The sequence below is a fragment of the Cebus imitator genome, unplaced genomic scaffold (genome assembly GCF_001604975.1).
Source record: "Cebus imitator isolate Cc_AM_T3 unplaced genomic scaffold, Cebus_imitator-1.0 Scaffold170, whole genome shotgun sequence".
In the NCBI taxonomy this organism is placed as follows: Eukaryota; Metazoa; Chordata; class Mammalia; order Primates; family Cebidae; genus Cebus; species Cebus imitator.
This window is the reverse complement of record NW_016107485.1, coordinates 1,730,275-1,744,981: the sequence shown is the minus strand read 5'-3', so window position 1 is coordinate 1,744,981 and position 14,707 is coordinate 1,730,275. Positions and strand designations below refer to the sequence as shown.

General features: G+C 39.6%; 1 protein-coding gene across 1 annotated transcript in view; it reads right to left on the bottom strand.

Moving 5' to 3' along the window:
• RNF212B (ring finger protein 212B) overlaps window positions 1-14,707 on the bottom strand; it is a 68,247-nt gene that overhangs the window by 46,731 nt on the left and 6,809 nt on the right. Inside the window, exons 2-4 of the mRNA XM_017544461.2 lie at window positions 10,303-10,379; window positions 7,738-7,863; window positions 3,379-3,438 (exon numbers count right to left, since the gene is read on the bottom strand). Coding sequence (XP_017399950.1) covers window positions 3,379-3,395 — 17 coding nt within the window. The 5' untranslated portion in view covers window positions 3,396-3,438; window positions 7,738-7,863; window positions 10,303-10,379. The remainder of the gene's footprint in view (window positions 1-3,378; window positions 3,439-7,737; window positions 7,864-10,302; window positions 10,380-14,707) is intronic.

The window sequence follows — 14,707 nt, the reverse complement described above, 5'->3', positions numbered from 1 at the left end:
TAATCAGTGTGCTTTTTCTTTTTCTTCTCAGTTATCTGAATACTGTTTTTACCTGATTGGGTTTTTTTTTTTGGGAGGGATTAAAATAGTTATTGCAAAAGAGGCTACTATTGGGTTTTTAAGACAGAGTGTAGTTTAATTTTATGTTTAATTTGGCTCAAAGAAAAATAAAAGTGTCTCCCTCTAGCACCACCAGACTTTTTCTCTGTGTACCTCATGATGTAAATTTTGCTATTTGATTTTCACCTGAGTTTTTTCTTTTAATGTGCAAATTTAAGGCTATTTAGCTGACAACTGCCTAGGGTTGTAAAACTGGTTATCAATAATTTGAAAGTCTAAAATAGGAAAAAAAAGAAAAATGGGGTGGTCTTTATAAATCTATAAAATGTACTTTCATCGGCATGCCTAATACCTCTTTATATGTACTTATGTGTTGCATACAAAATGTTTCACTACCAAAAATATATAAAAGAGCTCTAATTAATTGGCTTAAAGAAAAATAAAAGCACTTAGATACTAAAAAAGAAAAGACTAGTCAAATGCTTTTTAAAGTTTATGTAATAAGTAAAGTCTTTAATAAATAAGCTACCTTTAAAATTACTGGTAAAGTACTATTAGAACTGTCTTAAGAATTGCCAGCACACATTTTGATTTGCATTTATTAATCAAGCAAATTTCATACTTGTCCCGGCCAAATACTGTAAGATGTCAAAATTTGGCATAGGGGTTACAAAACTATAAACTCAGGCCAAAACAGAATGATCTATGTTTGTGTGTTTTTTAACAAATAAGACATTGATATGGGTTTAATAAAAATAGCTGCATTTTGAATTTAATACGATTACCATAACTTCTAATCCTGTGGCTTTAGGCAGTCTGGTAGACAGAAAATAAGTAGGTTTGTTTTGGGAAAGGACTTTGTTTCAAAGCTAAACTTTGTTTATCATCTTTGTTTCAAAGCTAAACAATAAACTAAATTCCTCCCAAAGTTAGTTTGGCCTGTGCCCAGGAATGAACAAGGACAGCTTGGAGGTCAACAGCAATATGAAGTCAGTTAGGTCAAATCTTTTTTTACTGTCTCAGTTATAATTTTGCAATGGCACTTTCATAACTTTAAATCATGACTATCACAGTTTTCATAAATAATCTAGGTAAACAATTAAAATAAAATAATTAGGTAAATGTAATGAGATAAATACTTGTAAACAAACTAGTCATAAATTAGAAATAAAGTTAAATTAAATAATAGGTATTTTATTATTTGAGTATTTTCCAACAAATATATATTGTAGGAAAATATTCTCACTAAAAAAAAGGTGAAAAATTATTGTCTAATTCAAAGCTTATTTAAAGGTTATGTATAAAACAAGGTAAAAAGAACCAGGAAATAAAAACAGATATAAAGAAAGTTATGAAAATAAAGAGATTTTGTGTGTGTGTGGTAAGAAAACTTAAAGAGAAATAATTTTATATGAGAAAGAATCTTATATGGCAAATTTTTTGTGCTAAAATAAAATGACTTGTTGTTTAAGAAGGAGGGTTGTTCAGGACAAACCAGAAAGTCCAAATATTATTATTAACTTTTGGTTTGCTTAAGAAAAAAAACTGAGATAAAACTTTTTTTAAACTAAGGTATTATATCCAAGTATCTTTTAAAGTCCTTGTTGACCTCTACAAGGAAAAGTATGAAACACTGCTGAAAGAAATCATAGATGACACAAATAAATGGAAACACACCCCATGCTCATGGATGGGTAGAATCAACATTGTGAAAATGACCATACTGCTAAAAGCAATCTACAAATTCAACACAATCCCTATCAAAATACCACCATCATTCTTCCCAGAATTAGAAAAAAACAATTCTAAAATTTATATGAAACCAAAAAAGAGCTTGCATAGCTGAAGCAAGGCTAAGCAAAAAGAACAAATCTGAAGGTATCACACTAACTGATTTCAAACTATGCTATAAGACCATAATCACCAAAACAGCGTGGTATTGGCATAAAAATAGGTACATAGATCAATGGAACAGAATAGAGAACCGAGAAATAGGCCGGGCATGGTGGCTCATGCCTGTCATTCCAGCACTTTGGGAGGCTGAGGTGGGAGGATCACGAGGTCAGGAGATGGAGACCAGCCTGGCCAACATGGTGAAACCCTGTCTTTACTAAACATACAAAAATTACCTGGGCATGGTTGTGTGCACCTGTAATCCCAGCTATTCCGGAGGCTGAGTCAGGAGAATTGCCTGAACCATGGAGTTGGAGGTTGCAGTGAGCGAAGATCAGACCACTGTACTCCAGCCCGGGTGACAGAGCGAGACTCTGTCTCAAAAAAAAAAAAAAAGAAAAGAATTATACAGGAAGCGTTGTCAAACATGAAATGGTGTTTGGTTTCTTTGAGCTATATTTGTATAAATGTTATTGGTATGTGTTCCAAAATTATGAGAAACTTCTAATTCTAATGTAACTTAGTGTACATTATTAGCAACAATAAATGTTATGCTAAAATTATTGCATGTCACAGAGGTGACAAATTTCCTTGTCAATTGTGTTTTTGACTATGGCTGCCCTAAAAACTTTCTGTCATCCACAGACAATTGTTGTCTTGTTTTGGTTCTCTTTAGAAGGTGGTTTTATAATTAGCTATTAAACTCTAACAGGTGTCCTTGAATGCAGGCTTCTGATAACTTTGGAGATTGTGACATCAGAATAGAGAAAAAAACTTTCAGGACTCATGGAGAGCTAAAACGTTCATGAATGTCAAGCAGGACAGGAATTAACTGCATGGCCTGAACTAATCTTTTGACTTTTTGCTTAAAATGTTGCTGATCCTTTGTTTTGTTTTTCAGAGTCTTAAAACTTTTCTTTTGAGCTATTGACAGCTTTCAACAATTTAGTATACTCCCATGAACAAAATTTGGAGCATATTTGTTTCTCTCTACTTGATTTTCTCCAGAATTTAGAAACTATTTGTGAGGTTTTTGTTTTTTGTTTTGTTTTTTTGACGGAGTTTTGCTCTTGCTGCTCAGGCTGGAGTGCAATGGCGTGACCTTGGCTCACTGCAACCTCCACCTCCCAGGTTCAAGCTATTCTCCTGCCTCAGCCTTTTGAATAACTGGGACTACAGGCATGAGCTACCATGCCCAGCTAATTTTTTTGTATTTTTAGTAGAGGCAAGATTTCACCAAGTTAGCCAGGATGGTCTTGATCTCATGACCTTGTGATCATCCACCCGCCTCGGCCTTCCAAAGTGCTGAGATTACAGGCATGAGCCACCACCCCTGGCCAGAAAGAGAAAGAGAGAGAGAAAGGTGCTTAGTAAATATTTGATGAATGATGGAATAGGAAAAGAAATTATCAGGGAGAAACTTACCCCACTTCCAGATGCATTTTAGCACACTCAAACAGGAATACATCTCAAGAATAAAAGAAGCTTGGAGACACAATGAAGAAGATTGGTAGTTATGTAAAGTTGCCAATACTGGGTACCCTAGGAAAAAGATTCATCTAACAATTAAATATTTCATTCAACAAATATTTTCTGAGCAAATGTCATGGACCAAGCACAGTTCTAACCACTGGTGATAGTGTAAGGAAGAAGACAAGTCCTGGCTCTCCTAGAGTTTACATTCTTCTAGGGTTCTAGTGGGACAATTTTATCTAAGCTCCCACAGTATCTGAAGCACACAACTAGGTAGGGGTAGGGGTGGGATGCAAAGACATGAAACCTATTCCCTATATGGGAATCCAAATATGTATACAATTTATTTCACACACTACAAAGCAGAATATGTAATAATTTCAGAAATGTTAATTCATCCAATCAACAAATAATACCATTTTATGAATCAACTGTACATGGTAACAGATATGGCTCTTGCCTTCAAGGCACTTCTAGTATAGTAGGAGATAAATATTTTTTAAAAATATCACAGATAAATATATAACCATTAAATATGTTAAGTACTGTCATAAAAGACCAAACACCAGGAACTATGAGAGCATATAATTTGGGAAGTCTTCCTGAGGAAGTATGAAATACTTTTGAGAGTACAGAGAAGAGAGAGATCAGGCTCATTGCCTAGAAGCCCAGGTATTTGTGAAAGTTTCATTCTGCAGAGATGGATGGGAGGGGCAATCCAGACAGAGGAAATGGGTAAGTAAAAGTTAATACGGAAAAGTATAGGGTAGTCCAGCGTGGCTGAGGGACATCAAGAGAGATGGTAGAGAAAAGGGCCGGGCGCAGTGGCTCACGCCTGTAATCCCAGCACTTTGGGAGGCCGAGGCGGGTGGATCACGAGGTCAAGAGATCGAGAAAAGAAGATGTTATGGGACAAAAACCGGAGGGAGGGATTGAAGCCTCCATCCAAGCCTCTATCCTGGTGGTTATTTTCTCACCACTAGCTTAGAAAATAAAGTCTACAAAGACAACAAAAAGAAAAAATAAAATAAAATAAAGTATATATTTATTGGATTTGTAAATCCAACAAATAAATCCAAGCAATAGGTAGATCCACTGAATTACCCTGAAATTTCAGGGTAATTTTGTGGGTAAAATGAAGATTGACAATTGCATGAAGTTGCTACCAAAGAGTACCACTGGAGAAGGCCTACCTGAGAAATTATTGAGCACTTTGACCGTGTCAGCTATATATATATATACACACACACAGACACACACACACACACACACACACACATAGGTATAGATTAAGGTTGTGGGGGGGGGGTGTTTGGTTGGCTTTGGTCTTGCTCAGTTGCACAGACTGCAGTGCTATAGCATGATTGTAGCTCACTACAGCCTCAAACTCCTGTGCTCAAGCAATCCTCCCAACTCAGCCTCCCAAGTAGCTGGGACTGCAGGTGCACACCACCACACCCATCCCAAGTATATTTTTCAAACTTCCTCTGCTGATTGTGATGCATACTCAGCTAGTCTTAGGGACTACCACTTTATACAATGGGGAGCCATCAAAGGCTTTTGAGCAGGTTGGAAATGTGAGCAACCCATGTTTTATAAAACAGAACTCTGGGGACAGAATGAAGGGATGGAGGGTCACAGACAGGGAAATTAGATGGTAGGCTATTGTAATGAGATCAAAGAGAGATGAATAATTCTGGAATAGGGCAGCAGCTATGGGATGGGAAGAAAACAGCTGTGAGACAATTTTCAGAGGTAGGACCAATAGGACTTGGTAACTAATTGGATATGGGGCTAAAAAGGGAAGAGGTAAGGAAAAAGTAGGAAGTCTTCAGCCTGGATGATTGAAAGCATGATGCTGTGGCCATGGCCCATAGAAATGGGGAGCACAGGAGGAAGAATAGCTTTGGCCAGGGAACTGAGAAGAGCTTGGCTTTAAACCCAATGACTGATACATGTCCAGGGCTCTGAGCTGGATCCTGTATTCTTCTCGCTGTATTCTCACTGTATTTTTTTATTATTTCATTTTGTTAATTAATTTATTTTATTTATTTATTTGTTTTTTTCTTGAGACAGAGTCTTGCTCTGTCACCCAGGCTGGAGTACAGTAGCACAACTCCATTCATTGCAACCTCCGCCTCCCGGGTTCAAGCAATTCTCGTGCCTCAGCCTCACAAGTAACTGGTACTACAGGCACATGGCACCACATGTGGCTAATTTTTGTATTTTTATTTATTTATTTATTTATAGATGGAATCTTACTCTGTTGCCAGGCTGGAGTGCAGTGGCACAATCTTGGCTCACTGCAACCTCCACCTCCTGGGTTCAAGTGATTCTTGTGCCTCAGCCTCCCAAGTAGCTGGGAGTATAGGTGCCTGTCACTACACCTGGCTAATTTTTGTATTTTTAGTAGAGACGAGGTTTTACCATGTTGACCAGGGTGGTCTCGATCTCTTGACCTCATGATCCGCCCACCTCAGCCTCCCAAAGTGCTGAGATTACAGGTGTGAGCCACCGCACTGGGCTTTTGTATTTTTAGTAGAGAGAGAGTTTCATTGTATTGGCCAGGCTGGTCTCGAACTCCTAACCTCATGAGATTCACCCACCTCAGCCTCCCAAAGTGCTGGGATAACAGGTGTGAGCCACTGTGCCCAGCTACTCATTATATTTTTCTCACCCTTTCTGGGTGATAACATCAGTGACCACTTGTGTTCTAATAATTCTTAAATCTGATTTTTTAGCCCAAGTCTTTCCCCTGGGCTAGAAATACCATATATCCAACTGTCCACCAAGTTTCACCACATACATGTCCTATATTCATTCATTCAGCAATTTTAAACTGAGTACCTACTTAGTCCTAGGCCCTGTACTGGGCCCTGGAGACATTAGTGAGCAAAAAAGTGCCATTGTCCCTGCACTCATGGAGTTTGCAGCCTAGTTGGGAAGGTAGACATTAATCATAAAATCACTCTAGTTAATATAGATACTGTGTGATTCATGTACAATCACAAGTGAAGGTTCTGAAACGAAGAACACAACCTAGGGCCAGGAATGGGGTGTGGGGGTGTTTCTTTGAGGAAGTAACACTTGTGCTAGATCAGAATGGCAGTGAACTAGGCTAAGAGGAAAGAGAAGCCTCTAGGCAGAAGGAAGAGCATGGACATACACAAAAAAGTCCCTTGAGCTCTGGAAGAGTGCCTCATGCCTGTAATCCCAGCATTTTAGGAGGCCTAGGTAGGAGGATTGCTTGAGACCAGGAGTTCAAGAGTAGCCTGGGCAACATAGCAAGACCCTATCTCTACAAAAAAAAAAATATATATATATATATATATTTTTTTTTTTTTTTTTTTGAGATGGAGTTTCGCTCTTGTTACCCAGGCTGGAGTGCAATGGCGTGATCTTGGCTCACCACAACCTCCGCCTTCTGGGTTCAAGCAATTCTCCTGCCTCAGCCTCCCGAGTAGCTGGGACTACAGGCACGTGCCACCATGCCCAGCTAATTTTTGTATTTTTAGTAGAGACGGGGTTTCACCATGTTGACCAGGATGGTCTGGATCTCTTGACCTCATTAACCACCCGCCTTGGACTCCCAAAGTGCTGGGATTACAGGCGTGAGCCACCACGCCTGGCCAAAAATATTTTTTAAATTAGCCTGACATGGTGGTGCAATCCTGTAGTCCTAGCTACTCAGAAGGCTGAGGCAAGAGGATTGCTTGAGCCCAGGAATTCAAGGCTGCAATGAGCTATGATCACTCCTCTGCCCTCCTTACCATGTGACAGAACAAGCCCTAGTTTCTTTTTTCTTTTTTATTTTAAACATTTTGGGAGGTGCATCTGAGGACTGAAAGGAGGTTGGTGTGGCTGTGGCACAGAGAGCAGCAGTGACGCAGAGCGGGCTTGGAAGCCAGCCAGAGGTTGGGCCATGCATTTTGGCATGATTACTCAGGCCTCAGAGTGAAGAATGGGGTTTATGGGGAGGCTGGAGAAAGAGCAGAAAGAATAATGACAAGAGATAGTGGTGCACTCAAAGGATTGGTAGTTACAATCAGAAATACATTTTTTTTATCTTTTTATATTTTTTTGATTATTGATATTTTACACCCATTTCCTGACACAGAAATAAATTTTCAGCACCTGGTAAAAGGCACTTTTCCATGGTGGCTATGTGTCTAGTCTCTGGTTTGGAGAGTAAATGCTAAGCCAGGTGCTCCAATTCGTAAGGAAGTTTTCAGACGTCAGTAGACAGCGGCAATTGAGGATGTGACCAAGTGACCATAGAAAAGAATGTGATCATAGAAAAGAATGTTGTACCTTTTCTCCCTCATGGCACAGTGAAAAAAACAAATGCCGTGAGGTAGATCAAGATTTAGAGTCCAATTAAAGCTCTGCCATTGTGTGTGTCCTCGGCAAGTCACGTAATCTTGAACCCGTTTCCTCCTTTGTAAAATGCAAAACAACACTGTTTACTTTGAAAGGTTGTTTGGAAGGTTAAATGAGATTAAACATGATGGAATGCCTTGCTCCATGAAGCGTCTGGCACATAGTGGTTGCTCAATACATGCTAGTCCCTTCATCCTTCCAGGCGCCATCAGAACAGGGCAAGGACCCATCTCTACTGAGGAGTATTAGGAGGGTGGATGTGCTGTCAGGAAAGCACAGGTTTCATTTAAGGTGTGGAGGTCCCGGGAGTGTTGGAAGAAGATACTCAGCTCATGAGATTAGTGCATGAAATGGGGGAGAATTAGCACTAAATTGAATTACTGAATAGAAATGAGACTATAATGAAGGAAGAGCATTCCAAGACCATTGGTTCTAGAGTAGTGAGGGTAAATAATGGGAACAAAGTCGATTGAAGCCTTAGAGGTGGACAGAAGAGACATGGTGAAGATGGGCTTAATTTTATTATTATAAATCTTTCATGTTTTCTAAATCTTTAAGACTTTACATTTACCTCAAAATACTACTTTAGCTGCATCTCATGGGTTTTTAAATGCAGTTATTTCTTTCTTTCTGCCTCTTTAGAGACCGAGTGTCGCTATGTTGCCCAAGCTGGTCTTGAACTCCTAGGATCAAGCAATCCTTCCACCTCAGCCTTCCAAATAACTGGGACTGACTGTAGACATGCACCACAGCACCTGGCTCCTATATACATACTTTCATTGTCAATTAACTTCCAGTTATTTCATAATTTCCATTATTATTATTTAACTGAGTTATTTAGTTCATTTTCAAATTTACCAAAAGTCTTTACCTTATTTTCTGTTTTAATTGTTCATTTCTAATTTAATTGCATTGTGACCCAAGAATCTGTGTGACGTATAATTTCACATCTTTGAAATTTATAGAGTTCCTCTGTGACCCAGTAAATCAGAATGTTTTAAAATATACCATGCCTACTTGGAAAGAATGTATAGTCTCTATTTTTTAATGCACGGTTCTTTAGAAATCTGTTAGATCAAGCTTGCTAATTTGTTGTTCAAATATTTTTATCTGTTAACTAATTTTTCTGGCCTGTTTTGACTTATCGGCATTTTTTTTATTGAGACTCTGTAGCCCAAGCTGGAGTGCAATGGCGTGATCTTGGCTCACTGAAACTTCCACCTCCCAGGCTCAAGTGATTCTCATGCCTCAGCCTCCCACATAGCTGGGACTATAGGTGTGTGCCACCACGCCCAGCTAATTTTTTGTATTTTAGTAGAGGCAGGGTTTCACCATGTTGCCCAGGGTGGTCTCAAACTCCTGAGCTCAGGCAACCTGCCCACCTTGGCCTCCCAAAGTGCTGGGATTATAGGCATGAGCCACTGCGCCTGGCCGATTTATCAGCTTCTAATAGAGATACATTAAAATTTCTCCCAATGATTGCAAATTTTTCAAATTTGTTTTGCAAACCTATCAATTTTTTTATTCATATATTTCAAGCGATATTTTTAGGTACATAGAAGTTCAGCATAATCATATCTTCTTGAGTGTCCTTTTTATTATTTTATATTGGTTTCCTTTATACATATTGATGCTTTTTGCCTTAAATTCTAATGTGACTGATAATACCATTGCTGCCATTTTTTATTTAGTACTTGTCTGCTACTTATTTTTCTCTTTTGTTTTTAATTTTTAAATTATAGTACATGAGACCAGGCTTGGTGGCTCATGCCTGTAATCCCAGTACTTTGGGAGGCTGAGGGGAGTGGATCGCCTGCCGTCAGGAGTTCCAGACCAGCCTGGCTAACATGGTGAAACCCCGTATCTACTAAAATTACAAAAATTGGCCAGGTATGGTGGCAGGTGCCTTTAATTCCAGATACTTGGGAGGCTGAGGCAGGAGAATCACTTGAACGCAGGAGGCGAAGGTTTGCAGTAAGCCGAGATAGTGCCATTGCACTCCAGCCTGGGCAACAAAAATGAAACTCCATCTCAAACAAAACAAACAAAACAAAAATGATATTATATGGTTTTAAAAGTCACATTGTACTACAAAACGTATAATAACTACCCCCACTCTTCTTCTCTTTCCATCCTTCCTTTTTTTGTTAAGTCTTCTATTAGTACGCATTATTATGACTATCTACGTATTCTTTATTGCTGAGCCAAATCAAACAATTCCTTGAAGTTAATACTTGCCTCATGTTTTCATTTGCTTGGTTTTCTATGTCACTATTCCTAGTTCTTCTTAGACTCATTTGATAAAAACATAAATGCACCCCCTAGATACTATGTTCCAGGCTGTCAAACATCAAGTAATCCTCAGCTGCATTTTTATTTTCTGGGAGACATCCTCTTGAGTCCTCCATTCTGCCCTCCCTCTGGAGGGGTGGCTGTCTGGTCCTGATACACCCTCTCATCCTAGGAATTCTCTTTGGCTGTCTCTAGGTGTGATACGTTATTCCTGAACCCAGGGCCTTCTTCCTCCTTTATTTATTTCCTTATTTTGGTGGTGCACATTCTCCAATAGCTTTCTGAAAAAGGACACAAGGGAGGTAAATGTGAGATCTTGTATTTTGACAGGGATTTTCTTTTATACCCACCTTTGACTGATATTTTGGCTGTGTATAATTTTCTGAGTTGAAAATCATATTCCTTCTCAATTTTGAAGACATCATTCCATTTAAACTTCTAATAGTGTTGCTGCTGAGAAAGGTGGTGCCATTCTGGTAACATTCTTTATGTATAAGCCATTTTTCTTCAATGGAGGTGTTCAGGATCTTCTGTTTGGTTCTCAGTGTTATGAACCTTCCTCGTGGTGTGCCTTGATGTGGACTTTCTTTTTTTATCTTTTATTGCTCTAGGTGCTCAGTGTGCTGTTTCAACGTAGACACTCATGTTTCGCAGTTCCAGAATTGTTTCTGCATTATTTGCATTATTTCTTTGATTGTTTTCTCCTCTCTGTTTTCTGTTACTTTTCTCCCATTAGTCAGGTGTTGGAAAATCCTGAATTAGTCCTCAATTTTATTGTATTTTGTCTTTTCATTTTTTAACCTATCTTTTAGAGATTTCTAAACTTTGTTTTCTAACCCTTGTATAGAATAGTAACTTCTTTCATCATATTTTAATTTCTAAGAGCTTTCTATTGTTTTCTGAGCATTTCTGTTTCATTTTATGGAAGCAACACTTTCTCTTACCTCTCTGAGTATAAAAAGTACAATTTGGGGGAGGTTTTCTTCCACCCCAGCATCATCTATGTTTGTTATTGTCTGTGGCTTTCATGACAGAGCTTTCCTCAAATGTGCAGTGCTCCTTTGTTGGGGACTGTAGGTAACTAAGCTATACCTGGACTTCAAGAGGAAAGAAAAAGATCAAAACTGTTTCTCTTTAAGGTCTCTGGAGTTCTTGAAGGCAGATGATCTTTGTTCACCATAATATCCCATGTCTAGTACAGTAAACAGTTGAACACTATAGACTGAATATGTTCATGAAATTAATGAATACATCCAGGTATTTGTAATTCACTTTTTTTTTTTTTTTTTTTTTTGAGATAGAATCTCGCACTGTCACCAGGGCTGGAGTGCAATGGCTCGATCTCGACTCATTGCAACCTCCACCTCCCAGGTTCACGTGATTCTCCTGCCTCAGCCTCCCGAGTAGCTGGGATTACAGGCGCACACCACTACTCCTGGCTAATTTTTTTGTATTTTTAGTAGAGACGGGGTTTCACTATGTTGGCCAGATTGGTCTAGAACTCCTGACCTCGTGATCAGCCCGCCTCGGCCTCCCAAAGTGCTGGGATTACAGGTGTGAGCCACCGTGCCCGGCCTGTAATTCACTTTTTTTTTTTTTTTTACACTTTCTATTGGAAGAGCTTTCTCTGTTAGTCTGATAAATTGTGTAGTACTAGAAATCAAAAAGGCCACTTTCTGTTACCATGGATTTTATATTCTACATCAGTGATCACCAAACTACAGTCAGGCCAAAGTTTCAAGTGACCAGGTCTATAAATTTTCCCCTAACTAAACTTTTGGATTTTCTCCCAAACTTTGTCACACATTCTGGTACAGGAGAATACAGCTGATTATTATAATTTGGTGAAAAAGAGGTAAGACAAATAAAGCTATATTTTTAAAAATTGGTCTTATGAAAATAATTAAAGGCATAAGGGCATAGTTATCACCAAATTACTGACTATCGTTTCTGGCATTCCCATAATTAGAATATTCTTGAATGCATGGCCTGAAAGGGCAGATTCTGTAAAATCCTCCTTTGGAAACAAGAATTTAGATTTCCAATAATTTGCAGTAATTAAATAAAATTTATCTTGAAAATATACCTTTACTCACCTAAAGATTCACTATACAATGAATATCAAATAAATATGTATTTGTTGAGTGCCTTCTATATGTCAAGAACTGCTCTCAGCCTTAGGGAAATAATAATAAAGAAACAAGCAAAGGTTTTATTTATTTGTTTTTTATTACAGAAAAAATTAAACACATACAAAAGAAGATAGTCTAATGAACTATTACTCATCATCCTACTTAAACAATATAAACTCAGCCTTTTTCAACTGGTAACCTATCCTTCCCTCTATCCTTCCCCCTATATTATTTGAAACAAATCCAAGATGTCAGATTATTTCATCCGTAAATATATTGGGATTTATCTCTAAAAGATAAAACTTTTTTAATATCATTACTCCCAAAAGAACCCAACTAACAACATCGATAATTCAGAGCTTACATTTTAATAGGAAAGACAAACAAGGAACAAACAAGCAAGCAAATAAACATTAATGTTAAGTAGTGACAGATATTATAAAAGGCAAGGTACAGGTGATGGGATGGAGTAGACTTTTTGTTTGTTTGTTTTTTTGAGACAGGGTCTCACTTTGTTGCCCAGGCTGAAGTGCTATCTCAGCTCACTACCACCTCCGCTTCCCGGGTTCAAACGATTCTTCTGCCTCAGCCTCCCAAGTAGCTGGGACTACAGGCACGTGCTGCCACCACACCTTGCTAATTTTTGTATTTTTAGTAGAGATGGGGTTTCACCATGTTGGCCAGCTGGTCTTGAACTCCTAACCTCAGGTGATCCACCCGCCTTGGCTTCCCAAAGTGCTGGGATTACAGGAGTGAGCCACTGTGCCTGGCCTGAGAAGTCCAGAGAAGTATTGGGTGGCCAGAGAAGTCCCCCGTGAGGAGGTGATGTTTGCAGAGGGATGTGCATGATGTAAGAAAGCGAGGATGCCCCAAGACTGTCTGCAGGAAGACTGAACCTGACTAACAGAGGCTCCTGCTACTGCCAAGCCCTGAGGCAGAGCTTAGTGTTCAAGGACGAGGAAGGAGGCCTATGAGACTGGAGGACCAGATGAAAGGAAGAAGAGAAGGATATGAAGTCCAAGCTGCCACCAAGACCTTCAGGTTTGATTCTAGTTAGCTGTGACAGGCAGCATTGGAGGGTTTTGAACAGGGGAGGGATATGAACTGATCTGTGATTACGAAGGATCATTCTGGCTACTGTGTAGAGAATAAAATGTAGGAGAACATTGTGGAAATAGGGAGACCAATGAGAAGTCTATTGAAACAGCCAGGGTGAGAGCTGATGGTGAAGTGGTGATGAACCAGGGTGGTAGCAGTGGAGATGGGAAGAAGTGATTAGTCTCGGCCAGGCGTGGTAGCTCATGCCTGTAATCCCAGCACTTTGGGAGGCCAAGGCAGGTGGATCACAAGGTCAGGAGATCGAGACCATCCTGGCCAACATGGTGAAACCCCGTCTCTACTAAAAATACAAAAATTAGCCAAGTGTGGTGGTGGGTGCCTGTAATTCCAGCTACTGGAGAAGCTGAGGCAGGAAAATTACTTGAACCCGGGAGATGGAGGTTGCAGTGAGTCGAGATCGTGCCACTGTAATCCAGCCTGGGCAACAGAGTGAGACTCCGCCTGAAAAAAAAGTGATTAGTCTCTTGATAGTTGAGAGAGTTGATTTGAAGCTACAGCTAACAGGCGTTGGCTGGCAAACCAAATGTAGGATATGTGAGAAAAAGATAAGTCAAAGTTGACGCCAAGATATTTGTCCTGACCAACTAGTGTCATTTACTAAAGTAGAGAATACTGGACAAAAATCAGATTTGGAGGGATAAGCACGCACTCTCTTTTTGGGCTTGAGGTGCCTATTAAACACTCAAAACAGAGACATCAATTAGGTGGTTAGATAGCCGACTCTAGAGTTTATTCAAGAGGTTAGGACTGGATCTATAAATTTGGAAAATCTCATTATAGACCTGCTACTCAAAGCCATGGGACAGGGTGAGATCACTCAGCTAGAGCGGGAGGATAAAGAGAAGAGGTTGGGGAAAGAAAAGGATCCAGCCAGGAGCCTAAAAAGAGACAAATGAGGTTGGGGGGATCCAGGAGAGTGGGTGCTCCTGAGCCATTAGGGGGCCACATGCTGCTGTAAGATCAGTAAGATGAAGACTGAAAAATGATCGCTAGATTGAACTATATCGGTGGTCCAATTAAAAGGCTAGCTGTTTGCGACCTTGACAAGAATGGATTCCACCAGGTGATGGGAACAAAAGCTTTGAGGTAGTAAATTCAAGCACCAATGGAGATGAGGAAGTGGAGACGGGAGCAGGGAAGTTGGGTGGTAGCTGAAAGGAATGTAGCATCAAGGGAAGTTCTGTTCATTTTGTTACAGATTTTGAAATGAGATCTCACTCTGTTGCACAGGCTGGAGTGCAGTGGCATGAACATGGCTCACTGCAGCCCCAACCCCGTGGCTCCAGCAATCCTCCCATGTCAGCCTGCTGAGTTGCTGGTACTACAGCCATGTACCACCATGCCCGGCTGATTTTTTT